Below are 25,944 nucleotides of genomic sequence, written 5' to 3'. Positions count from 1 at the left end.
CTTAGCATTGTGTCTGAAAAACAGGATCATGGTTTGTCTTCCACAGAGAAACCACAAGTGGAAAGCCAAGAACAAACTTGGCTACAGCTCATGATTTGTCCCTAGGGGAGGTAAGATATGAGCTTCGGGTTGGTACATTAAGTCAAACCATATCTTAGCACTGCATAGTATAGCAGGACAGGAGGGCTGTGATTTTTCCTCTGAATACATGCAGGCTCATCTGTTCATGCTTAGTGAGGCTATTTGTTCATGCTACTTCATATACCTCAAAGAATAGTTCTGCTAATTAATTAGCGTGCTTCCTAAAATTACAAAGAAAATGTGGGCATGACAACTCAAATACTCCACACCTGACACACATTTACTTGATCTTCAAACCACTTTTGAAGTAAAGGAAACTCAAGAGTTAAAACCTGCGAGGATCAAACTGCTCTGATTTCAAGTGTGGTTTAAACTCAAGAATAAGCATCATGGGTCTCATTTGTCCACATCTTCCTGTTTGCACGAGTGAAGTGTTAATATGTGTTCAGTGAGATACTACAAACTTCTGGTATCGAAAAGGCCATGACCAGAGCAGAACCCAGGTGTAAGATGTACTTAGGACATATTCTCAAGTTCTCACTACTTACTAAGAAATTACAGGGGTATAATAATTTTATTACTACCACGGCATTTTTCAAGGTGTATTCACAATGCACAATGCATTTCAATGACTATACTCTCACCCTCTGATCCATAGGTGGCAATCCCATATTGCCTTCCAGTTTTCTTTTTTCTTCAGTCACATGACTTGGGCCATCACAATCATATTCCATTTCTGGCTTGAACAAATCGCGGCAGAATGTACAAATCCATTCTCCGCTAAACAAAGCGAAGACAAACAGGCATCAATCCATGTTCTGAATGTTTCTAAGCAAACTCTTATCTGCTATCTATAATGAGTTTTAGAAAATACTGAGCCTGAGATGAAGTCAACTGATAAAAGATAGGCCTTGCCTTCTGCAATTTTTGAATTTCTTCACCCAAGCACCATTTGTCATCTCATTATCAGAAAAAAAATCTAAGGGTACATATGAACACTTAAGGGACTTAGAAGGATGTGTGAGGCTTGCTCTATTAAAATTATTGTCTTCACAGTGCCTCCTATTTCTCTCCTCTCAGTTAGACTTGCTTCCTTCTTCTCAGAATTATAAGCATGCAGGCCATGGCTATGCAACATTCTCTTGAATCTATTGTTCTCCCTTATCACCAAAAGCAAAGTGCTACACTGGTGGGGACAGGAACTTGCTGGGAGGCCTCTCTGAAGAGTGAAGGAATGTGGCTTGCCATTCCCCACTGGCTTCAACAAAGTGGCCCTTGCTAAAACTGTCTTCTCATCAGTTCCTTAGAAAAAGCGTGGATGAAATGTTAGCTGCCAGTAAGTACCAAAACTGCTGCCATTGTCAAAGGAAGCAATAGAAAGTCTATTATGCATTACAAATCACAGGCATATTGTGGTTTAAAAACAGGGAAGTAAATGGGGAAGGTTAAGCACTGCTCTTAATATTGTGCTGTTCTTGATTAATAGCAAAACGGAAGAGACCCCTACAATTAGCAGCACTGGACAGATCACAACCACTAGAGAAAACAGAAATTTCTCTCCAAAAGCATTTTCTCAGTGTGCAAAATGTCTCCCTCAGCCTTTCTTATTTGGATACATTATACTCTGTAACTGGGTGACTAACTTATTTTTATCTCAGTTAGCATGCCACAGGTGGTAACACATATATGTATGCACAGAGAAGCAGACACACGTACATGCATATATTCAGAGAACTTATCTCCTACAACAGCGCTCCTGAAGAACATAATTTTGCCTCTATTTACCATAGAAAAACACATCTTTCTCCTCTGAAGGATCTTAATAGCTTAGAAAACAGGAAGGAGTGCTCCTTCCTGCTTCTTAACTAGGTAAAATCATCTTGCAATGGTACTATATCAGAAGAAGATGCACATTTCAACTGCAAATTCTGTGTGTTTGCATATGCAATTGCAGGAGAGGCTATTTGGGCCCAGAAGTAGCTCTGAGATCTTCGGATGAAAGGTGGTATACAAATTTAATAGATAGATAAGATAGAGAGATAGATAGATAGATAGATAGATAGATAGATAGATCTCATGTTTACATTTTCAAAATAATGTTTCTATTAAAATAGCTGAAGTTGTATAACATACTACAAAAAATATTTCAAATATGACAAACAATAACAAAGAACAAATGCAGTATTAGAACACCAACAGCACTCCTCAGACTAAATAAATACAAACAAGAATACAATGGAGCACATTTTTAGGAATCACAATCCAAAACTGCGGCACCACAACTGTAACGGATATGTCGTTTCACACATCCACAATCTGAACTACTGATGGCTCATGTTTAGCTTTAAAATTAGAAAATGACTGTATATATAAAAAAGAATGAAGGTCTGAGCAAATGTTTTATAGTCTAGTTGATTTTACCTTGGAAAATTCCTGAGTGTGGGAACATGACAAGTAAGGTGGAAGACTTTAGGACATTTATCACAACACAAAAGCTCTCCTCCGTTCTGACACACTGCACACCAGTCCTCATTGGGGTCATCATCTTTCCTGCTTTCTCCAACATGAGGTGTTCCTATCCATGCTGCCTTGCCATTGGATGGTTGGTCACCTGTACTGTCTGGTGCTTCTGTTCTCAAGACGGTTGCTTCAGATGAGCGATTGCGATTGTTATTCAACAACATTGAGGTAAGTAAATTTCCTGGAAACCTAGTCTGTAGAGAAAAAGAAAAAAGTATGCAGCCTGAAAAGAATGTAAAATTGTTATATACACGTGTGTATAAAAATGCACACAGTCATGCCTCTTCTGCAGTAAGGGTCTAGCTAATTGCATCAACTACTATAACTGGATAAATTTATGGCTTTAGAAAGAGCTTCCAGCATTTTAAAAAACCCCTGAACATTTAGTTCTTGAGTGCGAAAGAGTAGACAGCATGAGTGCCCTATGATTTCCCAGATCAGCATGAAGAACGTAGAAGTTTTCCTTTGTATTCTAGCGTAATATAAATCCTGAGTAGAACAGTAACAACTCAGCCAACTTAATAATTACCCTCCCAAATTTAGAGACTATTTTTATAACGTTGATTACATTTTGCTTCCGGGATTCTTCATCTGTTTCTTGCTTCACTATTACAACAGGGAAATCATAGTGTTCACTTGGCACACCAGACTCTTGTTTTATTCTGATAGGCTCCAACATGACCACAGGGACTCGCTGGGTTGAATCTGCACCTGATGGTCTGCTAGAAGAGCCAGAGCTGTAAAAGGAAGAAGTAGTGGGGAAGAGGACAAAAGATCAAGCAAGACTAAAACAAGACTATTGTGACATGTTCTAGATAATTTGAAGAGGGTACAACATCATTGTATGAACCAGTCTGTGGTATTTTTTCCACATTTGATCATTCAAAGTTTGTGTTTCAACCATGAGAACACAAAAAAATCAAGTGCTTTAAGTGGATAGTTACATTAAAAAAACCCAAAAATATTCTTCTCCATCAAGTTCAAACTACAAAAAAACTCCATCAAGTTCAACTACTAACATTCATCTGCAAGATGCAAGAAACAAATGATAACCAGCACCCATCTTCAGTTTCTTAGATTTCTGTATTGCCAGATAAAAACATCTTAATTGGATAATTCACACTGACAGTTTTTTCGGAACCTATTATTTTTGCTTACCTGCCTCGACTTCCAACACTAGAGGCACTGGGTGAACGAATTGGAGGATGGACAACTGCACCTGAATTAAAAAAAAAAATGTCAAAAAACTTATTTTATATAGAATTAAAAACTTCCGTTAAGTTGATCACATGATCTTAAGATGTAGCTAAGCATTATTTTGATTTCCACTCCACTGCCCCAATACTGCAGAAGAAATCAAGGGAAATAAATTATGAACAGCAAAAATAAGTGCCCAGAGCCCCTGTGCTACAGATAAAAAGATGCATGGGGACATCCCTGGATAGGGATGAGAAATATTTTATCTCAAGGCCACATTCATGGCTTGAGGGATGAAAGAGCAAGCATGATTCATTGCATCTCCACCTTAGTTAATTAGAACTAGGATCTTTCCTATCAAGCACGTACTGCTTGCAAGAAATGTAGCTTTCATATTTTCCTCAATTCAAGGAGTCAGTGTGATTACATCCAAGCTGAAATGTGCTCTTTCAACAGGGATCCAGTGTTCTGCTCAGCTTCTAAGAGTGTTAACTCTAAACACCAGTAGTTATCAGTGTGAATGACTCTTGTCAGGCTCTCTTAATCTATGAAAGACTAACTGGTGAGCCAGCCATAGCGACTGAAGCTACCTGGGCCTTCAGTGATAACACTGGATCAAGGGCACTGCCAGCCTACATACCTGCTCCTTTAGGAGAAATACAAATCTATCCAGAGCCGGTGATTAATCAATTTTGGGACAAGAGAATAACCCACCAACAATAATCCATTTTATCAGAATATTAGGAGTTTATTAATAAATAATAGCCATACCTGAAAGGCCTGGAGATGGCACTGATGAATTTGGGGACTGGACAGTTTTGCGTGAAGGAGGTTTGGGTTGGCTCTGCTCAACAATTCCCTCTCTCCTCCCAATGCTTTCCAGTGAAATGCTTCCTGCACAGTCAATCTTAAAACAATTAAGAGATAGTTAAGCCAGAGAGGCTCAATGCCACCACTTTTCATTACTCACTCATTTCAAGACTGCAACAGGTAAAACAAACAAATGCAGCATACATATAATCCAACTAAAATTCCCTCCAAGAGTAAAGGGGGTGGCCCTCTGGTGACCAGCAAGGGTGTTTGCATACCTGGGGAAAACTAGGAATGCAGAAAAGTATTGGTTTAATTTTTTTAAGGGGAAAAAATCTTCAAAATATGAGAAGACACAAAGGGCTGTGTAGGTGCAAATCCTGCCTTTGTTGGATGGCCATTGGGAGCAGTGGGTTGGGGGGAATTAGGCTCAAGGGATGCTTGTCCCCACCCTTTGCTTTAAGTTGAAAGATGCATTCCCTTGGGGAAATCTGCGGCAAGAAATTCGACCAGGGACCACAAGTTCCCCACCAGGACTTTAACCTGTTAAGAGCTCTGCCCTCTTTGCATCTCAAAATATCTTTTCTGGGTAGTTCATTAGGATTGGAGGAAAGACGCATCCTTCAGTACTAATTAATTCCTCCTCCAAGTGTTTTTTAACTGCTAAAAAAGAGCTTCATGGCCTGTTTCCTCTCATATTTCTCCCACACACATGGGACAGAAGGTTTAAATTTTAATTTACAGATTTAATCCTCAATCCATCTCCATCAGGACCTGTCAGGGAACTGACATTGGAGCGAGAGGCGAAGGGGAGGCTCCCAGATGATGCTGGCGAAGGACCCAGCAGCAGGGGGAGAAACAGCTCAGTATAGGGGGAAGCCAATCAGCGCAACACCAGAGATAAAGGGGGGCAGACGGGGGAATTGGAGAGAGGGCTCCAGGACTCTTCACTGGACATCAGTGAGGAGAGCCCAGGTCCTCCGCTACCCACGCCTTCCCTGCGCAGAAGACTCCCGCGCAGTGAGAGGAGGAGGAGACTGGGTGTCAAACAACTTTTATGTTGGAAGAGGTTCAAGAAACGCCCACTGACGGATTCTGCCGGTGACTGAGGCAGCCACGATGAGAAGGGGCTGTGCAGTCAGAAAGGTTTAACAAGGCAAATTAACCGAGAAAGGCACCAGTTTACGCACGAGTAACTCATATCTATTACAGGACCTGAATATATATATATTATAAATAGGCTTCTTAACTAGGCTACATACAGTGCTCAACACTGAATATAGCTGTTTGATTTCACAACCACTGTCAGACCTTTCCAAGTGCTCAGCCTACAAATCATCCAGGCAAGCTGGCTAGCCCCATAGTTCTATTGGGAGGGAACATGTATGGACAGCCCACAGATAACTTGGCAGAGGGGTGCATGTTCTGCTAAGGGAATAACTCTAGGCCAGAACCAATTTTATGGAGTTAGGAAACACAATCATGTCAGGACTTTTCTTTAATATATCTATCAGATGAAGGAGTAACTACAAAGTGGCTTGATGTCAGAATTTCCCAAAGAATTCATTTTTGAGTGTTTGTACATATGACAAGGTCTAGACTATAACCACATAAAATATAGGCTCTTAGCTCTGCTCTTAGCACCAAAAGAAAATAAGGGCAAACAGGCAAAATCATACTAACATAAGCCCCCGTTACTTCTATATAAATTGGTGGAATATGACATACTAGAAAAATGACATACTATTGATTTGTGGACTAGACTGTTTTCTGTGTAAGCTGTCACATTCCCCATCTGCCAATTCAACACACTTTACACAAAAGTAATAAAGCTTTCAAGAAGTCGAGATACAAAACATAGTGCAATATCCATCTTACATCAGGAAGAGAAGGCAGTGTATAGGAGCCACCCATTGTTGAGGACAGATCGATCATAGGTGGAACAGGTGTTTTCCCATCATATCCAGCAGCACTATTAATGGTAGGACTGGAGGGAGTGGATGTTGTACTGCTGGCATTTGAGGGAGCAGCTGAAGCATGTCCACTGTTGATTTGCCACTACAAACAACAACAACTGTATAAGGAAATAATAGTTTATCATATACACCAATAATAAAACTGCAGTGCACGGGGTTAATCTGCCTTTATATTGCTTTGCTATAATATTTGTATTACCTTGGTGGTGTGAGGTGATTTTGCAAAATTAGGTGTTAATAGAAAAAAAATGTTCCAAGCTGCTTTCAGTTGAATGAAATTGTTGGTTGCCAAGTTACAGTGAACACTCAGGTTTTAGTTAACTGTGATTTACCCTCAAGCACCAAGTTCTCCCCAGCTATGTTAACCTTTGAAAAGGAGAACAGATACATATATCTTGTTGACAGACTAAAGCTGTAGAACTGTGATTAGCAAAGAGTTACAGTAGTGGTCAATAGTCCCATGACAGTGGGTGCTGCCATTCAATTGCAAGTTGGGAGACAACATGTCATTGCAATGTGTATTCTCTACAGTTTTTACTTTTACATGAAAAGTTAAATAGCATTATTAAAGGTGTGTCTCCTTTCCAATAACACCTCTCTTTTTTTTGGAGGAGCCCTAATCTCTCCCTGCTCTGCTCCATAGTTAAAACAGATACAATAGACACAGATGGAAGTGTTTTTCACTCAGAGAGATTGTTATGGACAGCAAAGTAGCTCTTATTTACTTACTTCTAAAACCTGCATATTGCACAGATCAGCCATGGCTTCAAGAGGAGTGCCAGTCATATCAACAGCAAAATCTCCCAGTCTTATGGAAGCCAATTGGTTCCACCAGCCTCCAAAGGCAAGCTATTCTAATAGGTCCCCCATCTTTGTGGAGGGGAGAAGCTGCTAAAAGTCTAAATCTCAGCAGGAAATGATTTGACCATTACAAGGAACTGGCATTAATATTATCCACCTTAAGATCACCCTCTTCCTGCCCGGTTGAGAAGACCAGAGTCAGATTGTGGTCAGCCACAAGTGTTGGTCTGATGACATGTTGGGACAGCCCCACAGTTGTCATGGAGGCCACAAAGTTCCAAGCAACCTCAGAATGAGTGGGCTCAGAATGCCCCCCAACACCAACCGCCTAGCGTGTGGGTGTGTTTCTTCAACCTTCTAGCTCAGGCAGAGAGACTGTGGAGCGGGGAGTGAGGCAGGCAGTAATCCAGCAGTATCCCTAATAGGTCCTGATTGTGCAAAGCAAGAAACACACACACGCTCTACATCACAATACAGTGGTGCCTCGCAAGACAAAATTAATCTGTTCCGCGAGTCTCTTCATCTTGCGGTTTTTTCGTCTTGCGAAGCACGGCTATTAGCGGCTATTAACGGCTTAGCGGCTTTAAGAAAAAGGAAACAAACTCGCAAGAACTCACAAGACGTTTCGTCTTGCGAAGCAAGCCCATAGGGAAATTCGTCTTGCGGAACAAATCAAAAAACGGGAAACTCTTTCGTCTTGCGCATTTTTCATCTTGCGAGGCATTCGTCTTGCGAGGTACCACTGTACGAGATTTCTTAAAGAGCAGTCACAACACTGTCTCCTGCTTGAAGAAGAAGAAGAAGAGTTTGGATTTGATATCCCGCCTTTCACTCCCCTTCAGGAGTCTCAAAGCGGCTAACATTCTCCTTTCCCTTCCTCCCCCACAACAAACACTCTGTGAGGTGAGTGGGGCTGAGAGACTTCACAGAAGTGTGACTGGCCCAAGGTCACCCAGCAGCTGCATGTGGAGGAGCGGAGACTCGAACCCGGTTCCCCAGATTACAAGACTACCGCTCTTAACCACTACACCACACTGAAGGCAGTTCACATAATTCCCTCTTTCAAAGATGCATTTATCACCTTCTGGACTGATCCTGTCAATCCCCTTTGGATAACATAATTACCCAAGAAGGGCAAGGGTCAAAAACCTTGTCTACATCACGGTCTCTTCCAACTCTACAATTCTATGATTTTATGAGGCTGCAACAACTGAAAATCATTCCAAGTAACTAGACTAAAAGGTGCTTCAGATGCCTTCATAGGAACTTCTTCAACAGTGGTGTCAAGATCAGAGTGGATATGAGCAATTTTATCTGCAAAATACTTAGAAAACTTGTTAGAGCAGGACTCCATGTGGTCAATATATCCTTTCTAGGGTTCTGTCATAACCTCTTCGTTGCTCCTTTTTAAGTTACTATACTCTAGTTAAGTCTTTTGGAGGCAGGGTGTTCAACAATAAAAACATTTTACCTGTTTAATAGCTTGCTGTGCCAAAAATGCCATCTGCAGTGGATTGGGCCGTACAGCTGACTGTGGTATATTCTGATTTTGCGGAAACCTCATTGGCTGAGCTGGAGGAACAGAGCCATTGGGTTTGAGGCTGTGATTCTGAAAGTTAACCAAACGTGGAGGTGGCTGCTAGAAAGATAAAACCAAGTTCTTAGTTGTCTAAGTTGGCTGCTGGGAAGATAAAACAATGTTCTTAGTTTTCTGTAAGTTAAGAGAAATCCATTCTCATATTTTCACAAAAAATGAGCAGTAACAGTTTAGAGTACTGTGGGATTCACCCTCAACATAAAGCTATGTAGCCTGATAACTAACAGTTTCACAATCTGCTTGAACAACAGGGAAAGCTACACAGCAATATGACAAGAGATCTCCTTAAGATGTCTGTAAGCATCTAGGAAATCTACAGAGGGGACTGAACTCTTGGACAGATAAAACATATACTGGTGGTCATACAATATGGTGTTACTATAATTCTGTGAAATGCATAAAGTTCATATTAACTGTCTTTAGAGGTTGCCCTGCTGACTTCAGTTTTCCTTTTGAACAAAATACAAATGGCTAAGGGTCTTCTACTCTGGACTTGCCCTAATTTACCTGAGGAGGTGGTGGTGGTGGTGGTGGAGTCTGGTACATGGGCCCTGCAATTCTAGGATTTGGGAGCCCCACAGGACCTGCCCTCCGTTGAGCCTGCTGCCTCTGAGCGAGGACCTGCTGCTGCATGTGCTGAAGTCGCAGTTGAGCTAAACTGATCTGTGTTGGGAACTTGGATAGTTGATTTGAAGGTAAGCCACTTGGTGGCTGTATGTTTGGTTCCATCACAGGGCTTTTAGGCATGTGTGGTGGGGTCTCATTATCTTCAATTACCAGAGAACCTGGATAAAAATAATTATATTTACAAGTTAAGGATTTACAGTCTACCATTAGGCAATGCCCTCTGCCACATTAACCTTTCTGGCATGTGTCATTGCCAAATATCTAAACTAAAAACCCTTTTGTTAACTCTGGAGCTAAGTTGTTCACATACACTTTTATTTAGCTGCCTAGACCAACACAAATGTAGTCAGATAATGGTCAGATATTTACGAGCTGATAAGTATGTACTTATCAGTTATCCTCTTAACCTAGCAATGCAGGGGGTTGGACTACATAACCCTCGGGGTCCCTTCCAACTCAACAATTCTATAATTCATTCCAAGACACTGATGGCCACTTCATCATGGCAAATTTCCTAAAGGATGTCACTTCCATGTAGGGATTAATGGATCAGCCTAAATTCAGTTTGTGTCCTTTTCTTATTTGATCACAACAAAGTCTGCTCCTTCCCACTTTAGCATTTAATGTGTAGATCTTTTTCTTTCAAAAAATCAGAATGAATTACATTTAAAAAGACATTAAAAATATTTACAAGGTTACCAGAGGGCTAACTTTAAACATTTTCTCTCTCTTTACACGTAATAGTTGCCTGGAAGTGCTAGAAACATGCTGTGCAAGTTGAAAAAGTTGGCATTAATGCCCCTGAAAGTGGCAGGACATGATGATTTGCTGTCCATCCTAGGGACTTTGTATAGAAAAAATATAATTGGCCTACTGATCTGTGGCAAGTAATTCCACTTCTGCACATCCTGCCTTGGATGACATTGCTCAATGGATTGGACCTCATAGCTGATACTCAAGATGTCCTTCAACCCAGGGACGCGGACTTATAAAAAATATTGGGGGGGCCCGGGAAAGCTCATGAATAATAAATAAGCTCATGAATATGCAAATAAAGTGGCTCCGGCCCTAAATAGGGCAAGCCACGCCCCCCAGCCAGCCGATTGGCTGGCTGGGAGGTGTGGCCAGTCGGGATTCCCCTGTTCTCGCGGGGGCTGAAACCGCCAGGAGGAAGGAAATTCCCCCCGGCAGTGCCTTGGCAGTGGCGGTGGTGCTGCGAAGCAGCGAGGCAGGAGCCCCCGCCCCCGGGGATTCCCTAATCTCGCGGGGGACGGCCGGGGGTCTCCCACTAGGGCGCGCGGCTGGCTGGCTGGCTGGCGGGGGACGGTGGCGGCGCTCTGCTGGAAGGGCGCCCGAGATTATTGGGGGGGCTGAGCCCCCCCAATAATTTTTTTGAGGGGGCTCGAGCCCCCTCAGGCCCCATGGAGTCGGCGCCTATGCTTCAACCTAATGAAGTACAATTAAGCTTGTTACACTGGGAATGAAGGCATTCTTTGTACTTTGTGATGTCCTGAACATTTTACAGAACATCATAGCTGGTGAGACAAGCTGTGCTCACATATCAATCCTATGGTTTCCTTTTCCTTATCTTAAAACAATGTAACTTTTGCCCTGCCATAAAATAATGAAACTTTAAGCAGTTCCCTACTGTAAATCCATAAAACCTTGAACTGACAAACCTCTATTGCATGTGCCGCAAAACAACAAATTACTAATTGAACCCAATTAGCCAGGAATATTGTTTTCACAGATATAGCAAGTTGCAGTAGAATCTCTAATTGATAACTTTTAGTATGCTGAGATGCTCACCACATATTTTTCCATGTCTAAAAGAATCTTGTTTGAGTTAAAGATATGGAATTTGAATCTGGAATTTATCCTATTCCTTTCACATATACAGTGGTGCCCCGCAAGACGAATGCCCCGCAAGACGAAAAACTCGCTAGACGAAAGGGTTTTGCGGTTTTTGAGCTGCTTCGCAAGACAAATTTCCCTATGGGCTTGCTTCGCAAGACGAAAACGTCTTGCAAGTTTGTTTCCTTTTTCTTAACACCGTTAATACAGTTGCGACTTGACTTCGAGTAGCATCTCATAGAACGCGGTGTGGTAGCCTTTTTTTGAGGTTTTTGGTGATTTTTGAAGCTTTTCCAAAACTTTTCCGACACCGTGCTTCGCAAGACGAAAAATTTGCTAGACGAAAAAACTCGCGGAACGAATTAATTTCGTCTTGCGAGGCACCACTGTATAGCCTAAATACCTTATGGAATTGAAATTTTGTTATAACTTAGAATAGTTCCCCCACCCCCAACTGTGTCAGTTTTACAAAAGTATCCAATTTTTGTTCTTCACGGGGGAATTTAATATAAACATTCCCTCCTTTGAGATTCTCTTCAGTCCTTTCTTTCTGAGACTCACAGCTTGCACCCAGGTAATGAAGAAAGGTACCTCAACTATTTGATTGGTCTGATTTCTGTAATGCTTTGTTTCTAAGTTACCTCATTATACTATGTTTTTACATGTTACTGACTAACCTCACTTTATTTTCTGTAATGCTGAACTGGTCTTATTAAGCAGAAGAAATGTGTTAATTAAATCTGCATGTCTGAGGCACATTCCTGGATCCTATATTTTTGTATACTGATGCAGAGAGATTAACCCTGCTCCACCTTAAAGTGACATCTGTAAAAGGAGGAACTAGTGTTGCTTAACCAACAAACTGAAGGTTTACTACACTGAAGTCTTGTCTAGGACTTCCACCCTGAACAGAGCAAAAATCACTTTAGAGCCATGCAAGCACATTCTTTTTCTGTACAAAGGCCTTGGGTGGGACAGAACATAATGCCCCCATTGTTCTTAAGAGCATTTGTGCCCCAATTTTCAATGTGCACAACAGGAAACATACTTTCTAGCCACTCCAGCCAGCTACTACCTATTAAAAACAAACACCGAGAGTCTGCCCTTGGACTATGCCATAAAATCTTTTGTGTGTGTGGATTCTAAAAAGAACCATATTCCAATCGGGGATATGCAGATCAGGTGAGTTTGCTTTGGAAATACACACCCCATCTGATTCCGTGAACATCCCTACCCCCATCTTTGAAATGTAATGTACTTGATACATACATGTGTCGTGTGACAGCACATTTTTTCAATGTGCTTATGCATGCAGTACAAACCTAATTGGGGATTCCTACCACCTGCACAGGCAACAAGACAGATGTGTGTATTCAGAGCATACACAAAGAACACAAAATGTCCTGTCAATAAATGATATCTCTATTTAGAAATTCATCATGAGTGGAGGCTTTCTTGTTCATAATCCCAAAGTGGAGGGAAGAAGTATAAGATAACAGAAATAGATATATTCTAAGAAGGGTATCAAGTTTGGAGGGGGAATGCATTCTCTAACCATTCCTAAGACACCGCTTAAAAGAAATCAATGCCAACAGTTATTTCAGAGAGTAAACATGTTTAGTAACATCAACAGTTTCTAACAAAGGCTCTAACAAAGATGTACATGGAAATGTACCATACCTAAATTGAAGATATTTTGGGCCCAGAAGCTAGGATCACAGTGAAACACGGTGGTGGTGTTAGACACTGGTAAGGCATCACACCTTGCTCTAAGGAGGTATCTTAATCGATATGTAATCTAGAATAAATCAGGAATGATGTATGAAAAAGTTCAACTTTTTCTGCTGTTATCTGGGGAAAGTGTTCCACATAAAGGCTGTTTTTCCCCATGATACCCCCCTAAAATTGATAAAAAATATATAGCATGTTTCTCACATTCTCCTAGCAAAGTTTTATTAAGAAAAATATTACATTTCATGAATTCCCATGACACAAATAGTATTGGTTTTTAAAAAAATACTATTATTTAAATAGTAAATACACAGCATCACTCCTGGCAATGCAACAGGAACTCTTTCAAAACTGTGCACTAGCATGACAGATAAGATACAACTTACACTAGCTAATAATAAACAGAAACAAATACATAATATAGTATTGTAATAATAAACAGCTAATAATAAAAATGAAAGACAAAAATGTCTAATACAGGAAGCTTTGGCTATGAGTTGATGTAAGAACTGAGAGAGGAGATACTTTGACTGAATTTATTTAACTTAGATTCAGCAGTGGCGCATGATGGAGGTGAAGTGGCAGCTGTGTCCTCCCATGGATAATGGTGCTACACTTTTTAAAAAACCTGGTTATTGTGGGGGTTTTTAAAAAAATAATAATAATCAGTTTCTTGTTTCTTTCTGGACTGAACAACTGCCTTTTATGTGGCTTTGCTGAAACAAAGCAACTTCAAAGGGGGACTTCAAAGGGGCAATGTGAAACTGCTGACCTGCATCAAAGGTTCAATGCTTTCACTTGTGGATTTAATTGAGACAAAAGGGTTTTTCTCATGTAAAGGTGCTACACTTGCCAAGACAAGGGCAAGAAGGCAGCAAGATCAAGGGAGCTTTGGGTTGCGGGCAGCTACACAGGTGTACACACCGCTTTAGCACTGCCACCACAAAGATGCTACTGTGACTTCCTCTCTCCCCACACTGCTGCTGAATGGACTGCTTCATCCCTTGCAGTGGTAAACCCATGTTAGCCATCAGGTGCATGCTCACCTGGTCAATCCCAGCTCATGCATCTAAAAAGATGACTATTAAACTGATGCATTACATTTTTAATCCCTGCTTGCCCAGTTTATTTTTAAGCGCTCTTTCTAGCTTTTATCATGCTTTCATAGAACTAGGAACAACAGTAGCACGTTTATAGATAACTGTTCTTATGTTCCTTGCTTTCCCATATCCTGCTAAGAGCACATTGTCTTTGTAATCAACTTGCCATGACTATGGGTTTCCTAGACAAAAGTCCAGTAGCTCTCTATCCTTACTCTTGAAATTTATGCACAGAGTGTGGGGGCTAGCTTGTGAATCTGGTTAGATACTAAGTTTGCCTGCTGCAATCACACATGTGGAGACACTTGTTGAGGAAAAATAACAAATCATTTATTATAAGAAATACATAACACGGATAGGATAGATTTTCTAATTCTCAATTAAACTAAGTTGGAGAAAACAAAGGTGGCCGTGCTTGCAACTTTGTGTCTTGGAGAGGCGTAAATTGGAGAGAAGGCAACCTGAAAATATCGGACAAGATCAAAGGATAGGTCAGCATTGAGATCAAAGGGACAGAGACAGTGAAGGAAACTGACGCTCTCTTACTCTATTTTAGTCCCATGCAAACTCTTCTCTGCAAGCAAGTTGCACCCCAACTTCCAACACTTACTAGGCGTTTGCTGTACAGTAATGCTGTGCTGCTACCACTGGCGACAGCCCATTTAGAAAAGTCCATGACATGTTCCAGTTGCTTAGAAAGACCTGCCACTTCCTGTTGTTGCTGTACAAGCTTCATTCGGTGTTCTTTAGCTAGACACTGCAAGGGACAAACCCAGACACTCATCAGTTCTTTTGCCAATTCAAACAGTTGAATTTTTCAGAGAAGATACAGGAACAGCTGTGTTCATAAAAAGTGTTAACTGCCACTAACACATTACTCTAGTTGTGTGTGTTTATTATCTCCATCTCTTCAAGTGATCAAACACAAGTAAGCCTTGTCTTTTACATCTTATTACTATTCAAACCCTTTGATTTCTACCCTTTGTTGGCTACCCTTTGACTCAAAGTGGTATGCTAGAAGAGTGATGTGCTAGAAGTGATCATTTGAATGATGAGTGCACTCTGAAAAAGAAGTTGTAAGTGGTAAGAAGGTTGTGAAAAATCCAGGCGCTGAGAGAGAGGCACAGACCCCAAGTTCCTAGCTATCTGTCCCAATATGTAGGCTCCCGGAATCTAGGCAATGCTAGACCACACTTGATTAACACACAGGCAGATAATGCCCAACAGAGTGCTTTTATTTAACAGCAGAAAATAGACAAGTAAACAATCACATCCTTCCACTGCAAAAATGTAAAACTCACGAACTTAGAAACAAAGCAGAAAAGCAAGGTTCTTTATCGATGAAAGACCACACCTGCCCAGACCAGCCCAAACAGTGTCTACCTTGACTGTCCAAGAAATGGTGGTAAACAAAGAGACCAAGTTCTGCTTTTTATACCCTCTTACTGTATGACTATAAATTTATATGAGAAGCCTATTTAAGTTAAATAACATTTCCATCCTTAAAATGACAATAAAGTGTGTTTTTCTAAATAGTGCTCAAGGTTCTAAATTCTATATCCTGTTTTCAGTGACTACTTGAACACAAGCTCATGGAAACAGACACCTTTTTAACCACACTGCTCTCTCAATCATTCTTTGCTTTCCTGTTTTTAACCACAGAATGTACCATACTTTTCCAGGTATAAGACTAGATTGCTTTACTTTAAAACACAGTGGTACCTCGGGTTACAGACGCTTCAGGTTACAGACTCCGCTAACCCAGAAATAGTACCTTGGGGTTAAGAACTTTGCTTCAGGATGAGAACAGAAATCGCACGGCGGCGGCGCAGCAGCAGCAGCAGCAGCAGCAGCGGGAGGCCCCATTAGCTAAAGTGGTACCTCAGGTTAAGAACAGTTTCAGGTTTAGAACGGACCTCCAGAACGAATTAAGTTCTTAACCCGAGGTACCACTGTATGGTTAAAAATCTGGGGGAATCTTATACAGAGATAGTGCATATTCCCATTTTCTAAATTTGGGGTCCCAAAAGTAGGGGTGTCTTATACATTGGGGCATCTTATGCACGGAAAAATACGTTACTTTCATTTGGTATCTTTGTACCTGTTTTAGTAACCAGACATTTACCTGCCTTACTTATGTCAGGCTTCCTGAACTAGTGTATAATTTGTTGTTGTTGGTTAGTCGTGTCTGACTCTTCGTGAACCCATGGACCAGAGCACACCAGGCACCCCCGTCTTCCACTGCAGTTTGGTCAAACTCATGTTAGTAGCTTCAAGTGTATAATACAGAGGTCTAATACTGAAAACAACCCTAAAGAAGCTCTTATGACCATTTTACACATGTTTCTTTATGCTTGCATAAGCCTATTGCTAATACATGTATATAAATTGAAGCATGTTGCTGCAAAATAGATAAATCTAAAGCTTAACACGGCTCAAGATAATCTCTGCTGATAATGGAATACAATGAGCCTCTTCAAATGCTGTTTTGATCCTTTGATTTATACCTGGGAAATGATCAGTAGTGGGCCTTGAAAATGAGTATCCCTCCATGGGGAAAGAAAGTACCGGTAGTTATGCATTTTGTTTGGTATTACATCTTGTTCAAACACAAGAGAAGATATCCTGCTTCTCTCACTGCATTTTACCTGCAGCGATGTGGGCAGCCGAGGGAAGATGTTAGCCCAAAGTGTAGTTACAATGGTCCAGCATTCCAATGGCAAACATCAAATATACAAATAGCAAATATGTTATTTAAACCTCATGCAGTCAAAATGAACCCACACTTGCACAAAGGACACAAGGGGAGAAAATCCCTAAACAGTCAGAAGCATCTAACATGCTCAATGGCCACAGAATACAGGTGACAGGGGGCAGAGATGGAAATGGAGTAACTAGGTAAAGATCATGACCAACCTTACTCACATGACGTGCTGTATATACATAAAGAGTACTTCAGAGGCACTGCTCACAGGCTCGTTGCTAAGGTCAATTAGGTTGGTAAGAATGAGAGGGCTTTTTGGTGGTGACCACTCCGCCCAAAGCTTTATGCATTTCTCTCCATAATTGTGTATGGATTTTTCTGTACAAGTCTTTAAAACTGAATTCATTTGTTCTGTTTCAACTGCTGTTGGTTTTGAAATTGCTGAGCTGTTTGAAGATGTGTTATGCTAACTTACTGAAATGTCTCTGTTATGCTTTAAAGTTGCCGTTTTTCCTACTTTTTTATAAATATTTGTTTGGTGATTTCTTATAATGTGGGAAGGCTAAATGCTTAAACACACTCTAAACATATTTTTGTAAAAAACAAATAAGCAGGAGTACTCCACACTGCACAATTTGTTTTCAATGTAAATATAAATTATCCAAAGTAATCACATCCCTAGTGTGATTGTGTTTGCATGGGTAGTATTCAAAGACATACAATAGAGTTTTTAAAAATTACAGGATTGTCTATCAATATGGAATCCCTCCTATGCAGAAGAAGAAAATTTTGAAATGTTTCAAATTGTTCTTCTGAAAAGAATTTAATAAAGTATAACAAATGCATTTAATAAAGCATGATAAATACATTCAGTTCTATTTAGCAGTACATATTACTGCAAAGTGATTAAAAAAATGTGCAGTAGTCAGAGTGGGGTCTTAATGTTGCCCCTCAGTAAAGAATAATTTACCTCAAGCTGATGGAGTAGAGCTTTCCCCTTTTTGTTTATTTCTACCATCAATGTGAAAATAGCAACTTTAATGTCCTGTTCCACCAGCTTTTGATTCCGATTCACTTCATGAATCCTAAAAAGGTGGAAAACAGAAATGCTCTTTAATATGTTCAACATGGGAAATGTGCAAAATAACTTATTCTGAAATCTTTGGATACTAGTAAAATTGGTCCTAACTAACCCCTAGGAAATAAATGGAATGAAACAGCCACGAACTCAAGATCCACTTATTTCAACTGGATTTTTGTTGCGACTTGCATTTGCTGGATTATGTCCAATCAATTTCATGAGCCTTTGGGAAAACCTTTGAATTGTCCCTTCTTACTATAACAATTCTATGATTCTATGAATCTTGAATGCTTGAACTTTAATGGTAAATTGGAAGAAAAGTGAACATTAAGACCCTCAGCCTTATGGATAAAAGAGAAATACCAAAAAAATGCTTCTTTCACATATTGTGTTACCAGCAGTGATGTGTAGTGGACAATTTTCAATGAAATTTTCCAGTGCTTTATTTTTCCGCAGAAAATGTTCTGTTTCATATTTTTATTAGTAGAAATGAACAGCTGTGAACTGCAAGTGCAATGTTAGGCAAGCTTGATAGTGTCAACGTTTTTAGCCTTGTTTACTAAAAACAAGTAAAAGAAGTCCTCTTTAGGCCATCAGAAAATGTTCTTATTTAAATTACGCTAATTTGCAAAGAAACATTTTCTGCAGTTTTTCCATTCAAAATTTTCTGGATAACCCACATCACTATCTACCAGAAAGGTAAAGAATAAAGGCACTGTTCTTTTCCCTGTCCTTTTTATTCTTCTCTGTCAGGGATTTTCTCTCAAAATATACATGCCACTATTCCTCTTTGTAAGTGAACACCTCAAAATCAATCTCCTTCCCTTCCCATATAATTTTATTTTTTGAATGACTAATGTTTGTTTTTTAATGATTAATTATAAGCAATATAATATTGTAATGTGTGTTTTTATCAATATAATTTTGACTACACCATTATTTGCATTTCCTGTTCCATCTCCCACTCTGTCATACTCCCATTTTTTGACAGCTTGCCTTAGGGCAGAGAGTTCTCATTTGTATCCTTTATAAGTACCTTGGATGAAGGTACTGAGGCAATGCTCATCAAATTTGCAGATGACACCAAACTGGGAGGGGTAGCCAATGCCGCTGAAGACAGAATAGGGATTTCAAGGTGACCTTAACAGATTGGAGAACTGGGCCCAAACTAACAAAATTATTTTCAATAGGGACAGATGTTAAGTTCTACACTTAGGCAGCAATACCAGATGCACAAATATAAGAAGGGACATATCCATGTGAAAAGGATATAGGGGTCTTAGCAGATGACAAGCTTAACATGAGTCAGCAGTGATGTGGCAGCACAAAAAAAGCAATGTTATATTCTAGGCTGCATCAACAGAAGTTCAGTGTCCTGCCGTGGTTGGACCACACCTGGAATACTGTGTCCACTTCTGGGCACCACAATTTATGAAGGATATTGGCAAGTTGGAATGTGTGCAGAGAGGGCAAGCAAGATGATAAAGAGTCTGGAAACCAAGATTTATGAGGAATGGTTGAGGGAATTGGGTATGTTTAGCTGGGTAAAGAGGAGATTGAGAGGAGATATGATAGCCATCTTCAAATACCTACAGGGCTGTCCATCAAATAGAGGGTAGCGCAAGCTTGTTTTCCCCTGCTCTGGAAGGTAGGACCCAAACCAATGAATTAAAGTTATAATAAAAGAGATTCCAACTGAATATCAGGAAGAACCTTCTGACAGTAAAACCTGTTTGACAGTGGGAAAGACTCCCATGAGAGGTGGTGGACTCTCCTTCCTTGGAAGTTTTTAAGAAGAGAGTAGTAATGTATGACTTAGTTGAGATTCTTGCATTGCAGGTGGTTAGACTAGATGACCCTTGTGGTCCCTTCCAACTCTATAATTCTATTATTCTTTTGTAAAGCAGTATATTTTTAGGAACAAAACAACAACAATAATCCATAGTAATAGTAATGCAAATGCAGTCACATTAGATATAGTTCATCAAACCTCTTTACAGTGATTCTGATAAATGTTTTGTGCACGTTAAACTGTTATATTGTATAGTACAATTCCAATGGTCATGGAAACCAATTACAGAAATACTTCTCAAGGGAAAATATCACCTGAAACCCACAACATGAGAAATAGATATAGATTAAGATATAGAGATATAGAAATAGATATAGATTAAATTTAGCCTAGAATATATGTCGTATAAACATGATATTGTATTATTATAAAACAAGTACCTATTTTGAATCTGCTCCCCTGTATATTTTATATATTTGCTTTTCTCCATCAGCTTCGTAACTAATGTGTCAATTATAACCTTTTGATTCTGAAAGGCTTCTTCTATAAACTGGTACCTGCAGTAAAAGAAAAATAACAAACCATGCACATAGCAAAATATTCCCCATCTTGCTTTATTAAAAAAGTTGCTAAAAGGTAAGACAAATTATGTGACAACAATTTTTCATATGAAATCATTTTATTTTCATAGGTCATGGGACGCCAATAAAATAACGATCAATAAAGCATTTGATTGCCAAAATTGTATGGCCTATGGCCAGAAACATTGTCCAAGATTATATTGTAAAACCTCTAAGTACTTTTGACATTTAGATTAGTCATGCCAAAATTTACCTCCCCTTTTTCTGCAAAAGAGGAAAACCAAAATTGTACTGATATAACTACAATAGTCACATAGGAAGTTATGTCAAATATTTTTAATTTTTGTTGAACCTGAAAAAGATCAGATTATTCTGAGAAAGTGCAGTGGTTTAATGCTATTCTTTATTAGGTAGTGTGCCCCTTAAAAATTCAACAGATGGATGTGTTTTAGCCATTTTGTATTGGGCTGGGTTGTAAAACCTAGGTTGTTGAATGGTTTTGGTGTAAAGACTCTTATGCATAGGAAGGTCAAAAGTTTACAGGAAGGTTAAAAGAGCAAGGCCATATTTTGCTCAGGTTGTTCATCCGAGAGTCAAGATGCTATTTTGCATGGGAAGGTCAAAGCTTCATGCTAGGAATCTGGCAATTAAGGGGAAATAGAAACTGAACTAATACATTCTTCTCCTGATTAGCTAAAAGGTTGGAAGTGGGGGTGAAATATTGTATATTAGTCAAGCTAGAAAATAGCTAGTTATGGAGTCAGAAACTCGAAGGACTGAGAGTTGAAGAGCTGCAAGAAAGAAGAGGACCTAGACTGCTTTAAGAGAACAGGAACACTGGAATGTGTTAGAGAGCGCAATGAAGGAAGCCAGAAAGCTGAACCATTCGGGAAACAGTCTAGAACAGGTATAGCTGGGTGCATTTAATTTAAACTGCTCTTATGTGTAGCTACCCAAACTGAAAAATTAGGTGTGCTTGGGGAAAAATTGGTGCAAGGTGCTTGGGGAAAAATTGGTGCAAGGTCTTCTTATTCATTCCATGCCCAAGTGCCACACTACTCTACCCAGTATAGAAAGAAAGTTTGGCCACTTAAAGTCCAGAAGGTTAATGGCCTGTTTAGTGGAGGTGGTCAGAGAAAAAGCAAGTTACCACCTTAAGTTAACAAGGAGGAGTGGTAGGTTTGGCTGGTTTGCTTGCCTCTCTTCTCTCTCACGGTTCAGGCTACAACCTGAACCACCACAGAGGTTATAGGATATTTATATTTTTGGAATAAATTGAAATCTGCCTCTAACTTCCAGTTTCACCTTCAATTTGGTTACATGCAATTGTAATACCTGTGTTCTTTGTGTTCCAGCAACTGGCAATCCCGACATGTCAGCTTGTCACAAGTTTCACAATAAAGCTTTAGCTGCTCCTTCTTGTGATAAGGACAGAACACAGGTCGCTGACTAGTTACACCAACAGCTTCTGCAAAATTAAACGGGGGAATCAACTTTTTTTGTTGTTGCTAGGATTAGAAGGGGCAATTTATTACTACAATTAACCCCACATATATTACTGGAAGGGATGCGGGTGGCGCTGTGGGTTAAACCACAGAGCCTAGGACTTGCCGATCAGAAGGTCGGCGGTTTGAATCCCCGTGACGGGGTGAGCTCCTGCTCCTGCCAACCTAGCAGTTTGAAAGCACTTCAAAGTGCAAGTAGATAAATAGGTACCATTCTGGCGGGAAGGTAAACGGCGTTTCCGTGCACTGCTCTGGCAACATGACCCGGAAGCTGTCTGCAGACAAACGCCGGCTCCCTCAGCCAATAAAGCGAGATGAGCGCCGCAACCCCAGAGTTGGTCACGATTGGACCTAATGGTCAGGGGTCCCTTTACTTTACCTTATATATACAAGTATCTACAGGCTATAATACACAAGCAGTTCATATAGTCAAACAGACTACCTGGCTGCACCTTAGGGCAAATAGGAAGACCTTTCTATCTCTATCTCTCTCTCTCTGACAACACTCTTTTACACCAGCACTTACTGCTGGACAGGTTTCCCTTTTAAACCGATGGCCTCCAATCAACTGACAGCACATTACTGCTGAGTCTTTCTGACCCAGCACTTCTGTAGAAAGTATTGCAGGCTGGTTGCATCAGCTGGCAAACTCAAGCCTCCAGACTTACTATCTCACACAGTATTCTGTAAATCCTGACACTGAATAGCCTCATTCACATGTCACATAAAATTGTAGTTTAAAACAATGGACATCCCTGGCCCCCAAAATAGTCTTGATCAGGAGATATTTCCATGAAAACATTTGTGTAGAATATCTGAAGACTGGTACAGATGTTAACCCTGAAGTATACTGAAATAATGAAAATGAGCAAAACTATACATAGAAGAGAATGTGTAAAAAATGCATTAGATAGAACTGAACATTAAGTAAAAGAACTTTTACCTGGAGATACTTCCTCTTTCTGTCTGACTGTATGATCCTTCGTGAATTTCACCCTTTGATGAGCTCGTATGCAGGTCTTACATAACCATTCAACACACTCCACACAAAAACCATTGGCTTCTGCATTGTCTTCACAGCTTGTACAAACCTGGTTTAAGTAGAAATAAAAAGTATGCCTATTGAAACAAATCAGCATATTTGCTTTCAGTGGTATCATTACTAGTAGGAATGGAAATCAGTTGAGGAACAGAAATCAGATTTCTCACCTACACATATACTTATTTTGTAGGCTTCTTTAACATTGCAATGCTAAAAACCACTGACTTTTGGCTGGAATGTAGCCTACTCTACAAAGGTAAGAATCACATCCATTGCTCTGCTCAGATTTGCCTCTGATCCTGCCTACCACTAGAAGGTTATTCATGAGTGAATGTAGATATTGGTGTGAAGAAAGTTCTCCCCCATTCCAAACCTTGTGCCTTCCCACATTGCAATATTCACTATTACCCTTTGATAACTAGATTCTCTCTGTAAGATGCAAATCTTACACATAAAATGTCAAACAACACAAATATTTTACTCCTTCTCCTATACTTTCATTTCCTAGATGACAACTAATATTTAAAATATGACTGCAATAACATTTTCATTTTAAGTATAAGGCATACAGAGAAGACTGACGAGTTGACAGCTTAGGGAATTTGAAAAGCACTAGACACACTCACCTGATTTGACTTCTCCACCGTACTACTAGGAACCTCAGTAGTATCCTTCACAAATATGTTATCGATGATGTGTCTTTCTGCACATTCCTGGCCACAAATTGGGCAACGAACAACACCAACTAGGGAGAAAGAAAAAATTACATGAATTAATAAGTTTAGAAATAAAAAAGGAACTTACGGTCTGGTATTTCCCCCTTTTTATAACCCCTTTTCAGGTGGATTCTTCATTACATTTATTAATCTACAAATTGAGTGTGATTTTTCTTTTTGTTTTTGTGCAGGCCATTTATATGATGTCCATTTATATGATGTAGGAAGGCAAATTTTTCAAACAACTTTTATGTTTTAATTCTTCATGCTCCTTGACCAGCTTTATTATGTTGCAGGTATTGACTCATAAAAGAGAAGCAACAAATAACCACACCAGTCTTCAATTAAGGGCCAACAGGAAGACCTTGAAATTCAGCAAACTAAACTTAAGGCTGAGGAAAACCGAAAGTGGACTGTTTAAACTTAACTAATATCTCCATGTCTTATATACTTATTTCTTTCACTTCTGTGAACTAGGAAACATATTTTAAAAGCCACAGAAAAACAGAATAGCTGAAAAGTTTCCACAATACTGTACAGTGAAAGAAATGTTTGTTGTGAAGCAATTAACAATTCATACATGTTAAGACCCCATATTTATATCATATTATATCAATATTTTAATATTTATATTATATTTGTCTCCAGGGATGATCCAGAAGATGGCAATATGTGTTTCCCAACTCCTTGGCTCTTGAGCTATACAGTGCTGCACAGCATTATATTGTGACCTCTATTATTTAACATCTATATGAAGCAGTTGGGAGCAGCTGTCAGTATGCTGATGATACCAATATTCCTCTATAACATCTGAATCAGGAATGACTGAGAATGCCCTGGACCAGTACATGGATGTAGTGGAGTGGTGGGTTGAATGAGGGCTAATCAACTCAGTCTGAATCCTGGCAAGATAGAGGCTCTTTGGATGAGTGATTCTCAAGTCTTGGAAGTTGGTCAGCTAAATTTATTTGCATGTGATTGCACTCTTCTTGAAGGAGGAGGTATATAGTCTAGGCATGTTCCTAGATCCAGTTCTGCCACTGAAGAAACAGGTGTCGTAGGTGAGAAGGAGTGCTTTTTACCACCTCTGGCTTGATAAGACAGCTCTAGCAGTTCCTGGATTAGTATAGCTTGACCACAGTTGCCTATGCACCGGTAAACATCAAGGTTGGATTACTGCAAGATTACAATCCAAGGTTGGCTTACCGGCACACATGTACTTTGAACGTGCACAAAATGGCTGTTCCCTGTATACCCTTTTTTAACACAAGTAAAATTTGGTTTCCTGCTTGGCAGGGGGTTGGACTGGATGGCCCTTGTGGTCTCTTCCAACTCTATGATTCTATGACTATAAGGTTTGGCAAACAACTACCTCCATGTACAAGAGTTCCAGAAGACAGTTCCAAAACCCATGGCTCTGTGTGCGCAATTCCACAGAAAAAAAGTGCAGAAGGTGCTATTTCAGAAAATTTCAACTTCCAAAGCATCTCAGCCATTTTACTTTTCAGCCAGCTTCTAGCCTTAAAGTTTGAAAATGTGTGAGCAATGTTTGATGAAAACTCATGAGACAGAGGGATAATGGAATAAGATATTAAATAACTGGGACAGAGATTCAGTATACTGCATCACTCCTTGACACACTTTCTCTGGAAAAACAGAATTATGCAAAATACAAATCATGAAATTTATATAATATACACAGTGCATGGAATTTTGATTGCCTTGGTGCAAAACTAAATTAATAAAAAGTTCACACACAGCAATTTCACAATTTCTAAACAACTCCATTAAAACTGGCACACTTTTTCCTGCACCTGTGGATACATGGCCAGCTTGTCTTGCAGTTCTTTGTGCAAGGGATCCTCAGACAGCACCTGGTTCAAGGCGATGTTGGGTTGGCTAGGGAGGCTGAACTTGGCCCTTCATTAGAAAGTGGCCAGGTCCTCATGCTGCTGCTCCTTGTGCCTGAAGAGACCCTCAAGGCTGAAGGTGTCCAGCATGGGGCCAGCCCAAACTGTTGGTGAAGATGGCCTTGTCCACCTCCCTTTTACAAGGCTCAGCCTCTACACCTGCAGCAATGAGCCAAGACTGTTCTCTGTGTTATGACTAAACTTCCTGATGGGCACCTGTATTCAGATAGTGCCTCTCTTGCTGTGTGTGGTTCCATGTCACTTTAATTAGTTCTTTTAATGCCTCATGTTGTTGAGCAAATTCCTTTCTCAAACTCCC

General features: G+C 40.0%; 1 protein-coding gene across 2 annotated transcripts in view; it reads right to left on the bottom strand.

Annotated features, from left to right (window-relative positions):
- TRIM24 (tripartite motif containing 24) overlaps window positions 1-25,944 on the bottom strand; it is a 42,993-nt gene that overhangs the window by 3,344 nt on the left and 13,705 nt on the right. The window contains exons 2-16 of one of the 2 annotated variants that reach the window (XM_081212242.1): window positions 23,626-23,744; window positions 22,901-23,048; window positions 21,788-21,920; window positions 20,312-20,428; window positions 17,969-18,083; window positions 14,905-15,051; window positions 13,144-13,261; window positions 9,490-9,767; window positions 8,857-9,024; window positions 6,487-6,666; window positions 4,570-4,705; window positions 3,760-3,820; window positions 3,170-3,338; window positions 2,503-2,795; window positions 726-861 (exon numbers count right to left, since the gene is read on the bottom strand). In XM_081212242.1, the coding sequence (XP_081068368.1) occupies window positions 726-861; window positions 2,503-2,795; window positions 3,170-3,338; window positions 3,760-3,820; window positions 4,570-4,705; window positions 6,487-6,666; window positions 8,857-9,024; window positions 9,490-9,767; window positions 13,144-13,261; window positions 14,905-15,051; window positions 17,969-18,083; window positions 20,312-20,428; window positions 21,788-21,920; window positions 22,901-23,048; window positions 23,626-23,744 (2,318 nt within the window). The remainder of the gene's footprint in view (window positions 1-725; window positions 862-2,502; window positions 2,796-3,169; window positions 3,339-3,759; window positions 3,821-4,569; window positions 4,706-6,486; window positions 6,667-8,856; window positions 9,025-9,489; window positions 9,768-13,143; window positions 13,262-14,904; window positions 15,052-17,968; window positions 18,084-20,311; window positions 20,429-21,787; window positions 21,921-22,900; window positions 23,049-23,625; window positions 23,745-25,944) is intronic. The other variant, XM_081212243.1, reaches the window with a different exon arrangement.

This window comes from Podarcis bocagei (assembly GCF_964188305.1).
Source record: "Podarcis bocagei genome assembly, chromosome: 10".
NCBI classification, from domain to species: Eukaryota; Metazoa; Chordata; class Lepidosauria; order Squamata; family Lacertidae; genus Podarcis; species Podarcis bocagei.
Note: the sequence above shows the minus strand (reverse complement) of the source record. Positions and strands in the feature narration are given on the sequence as shown.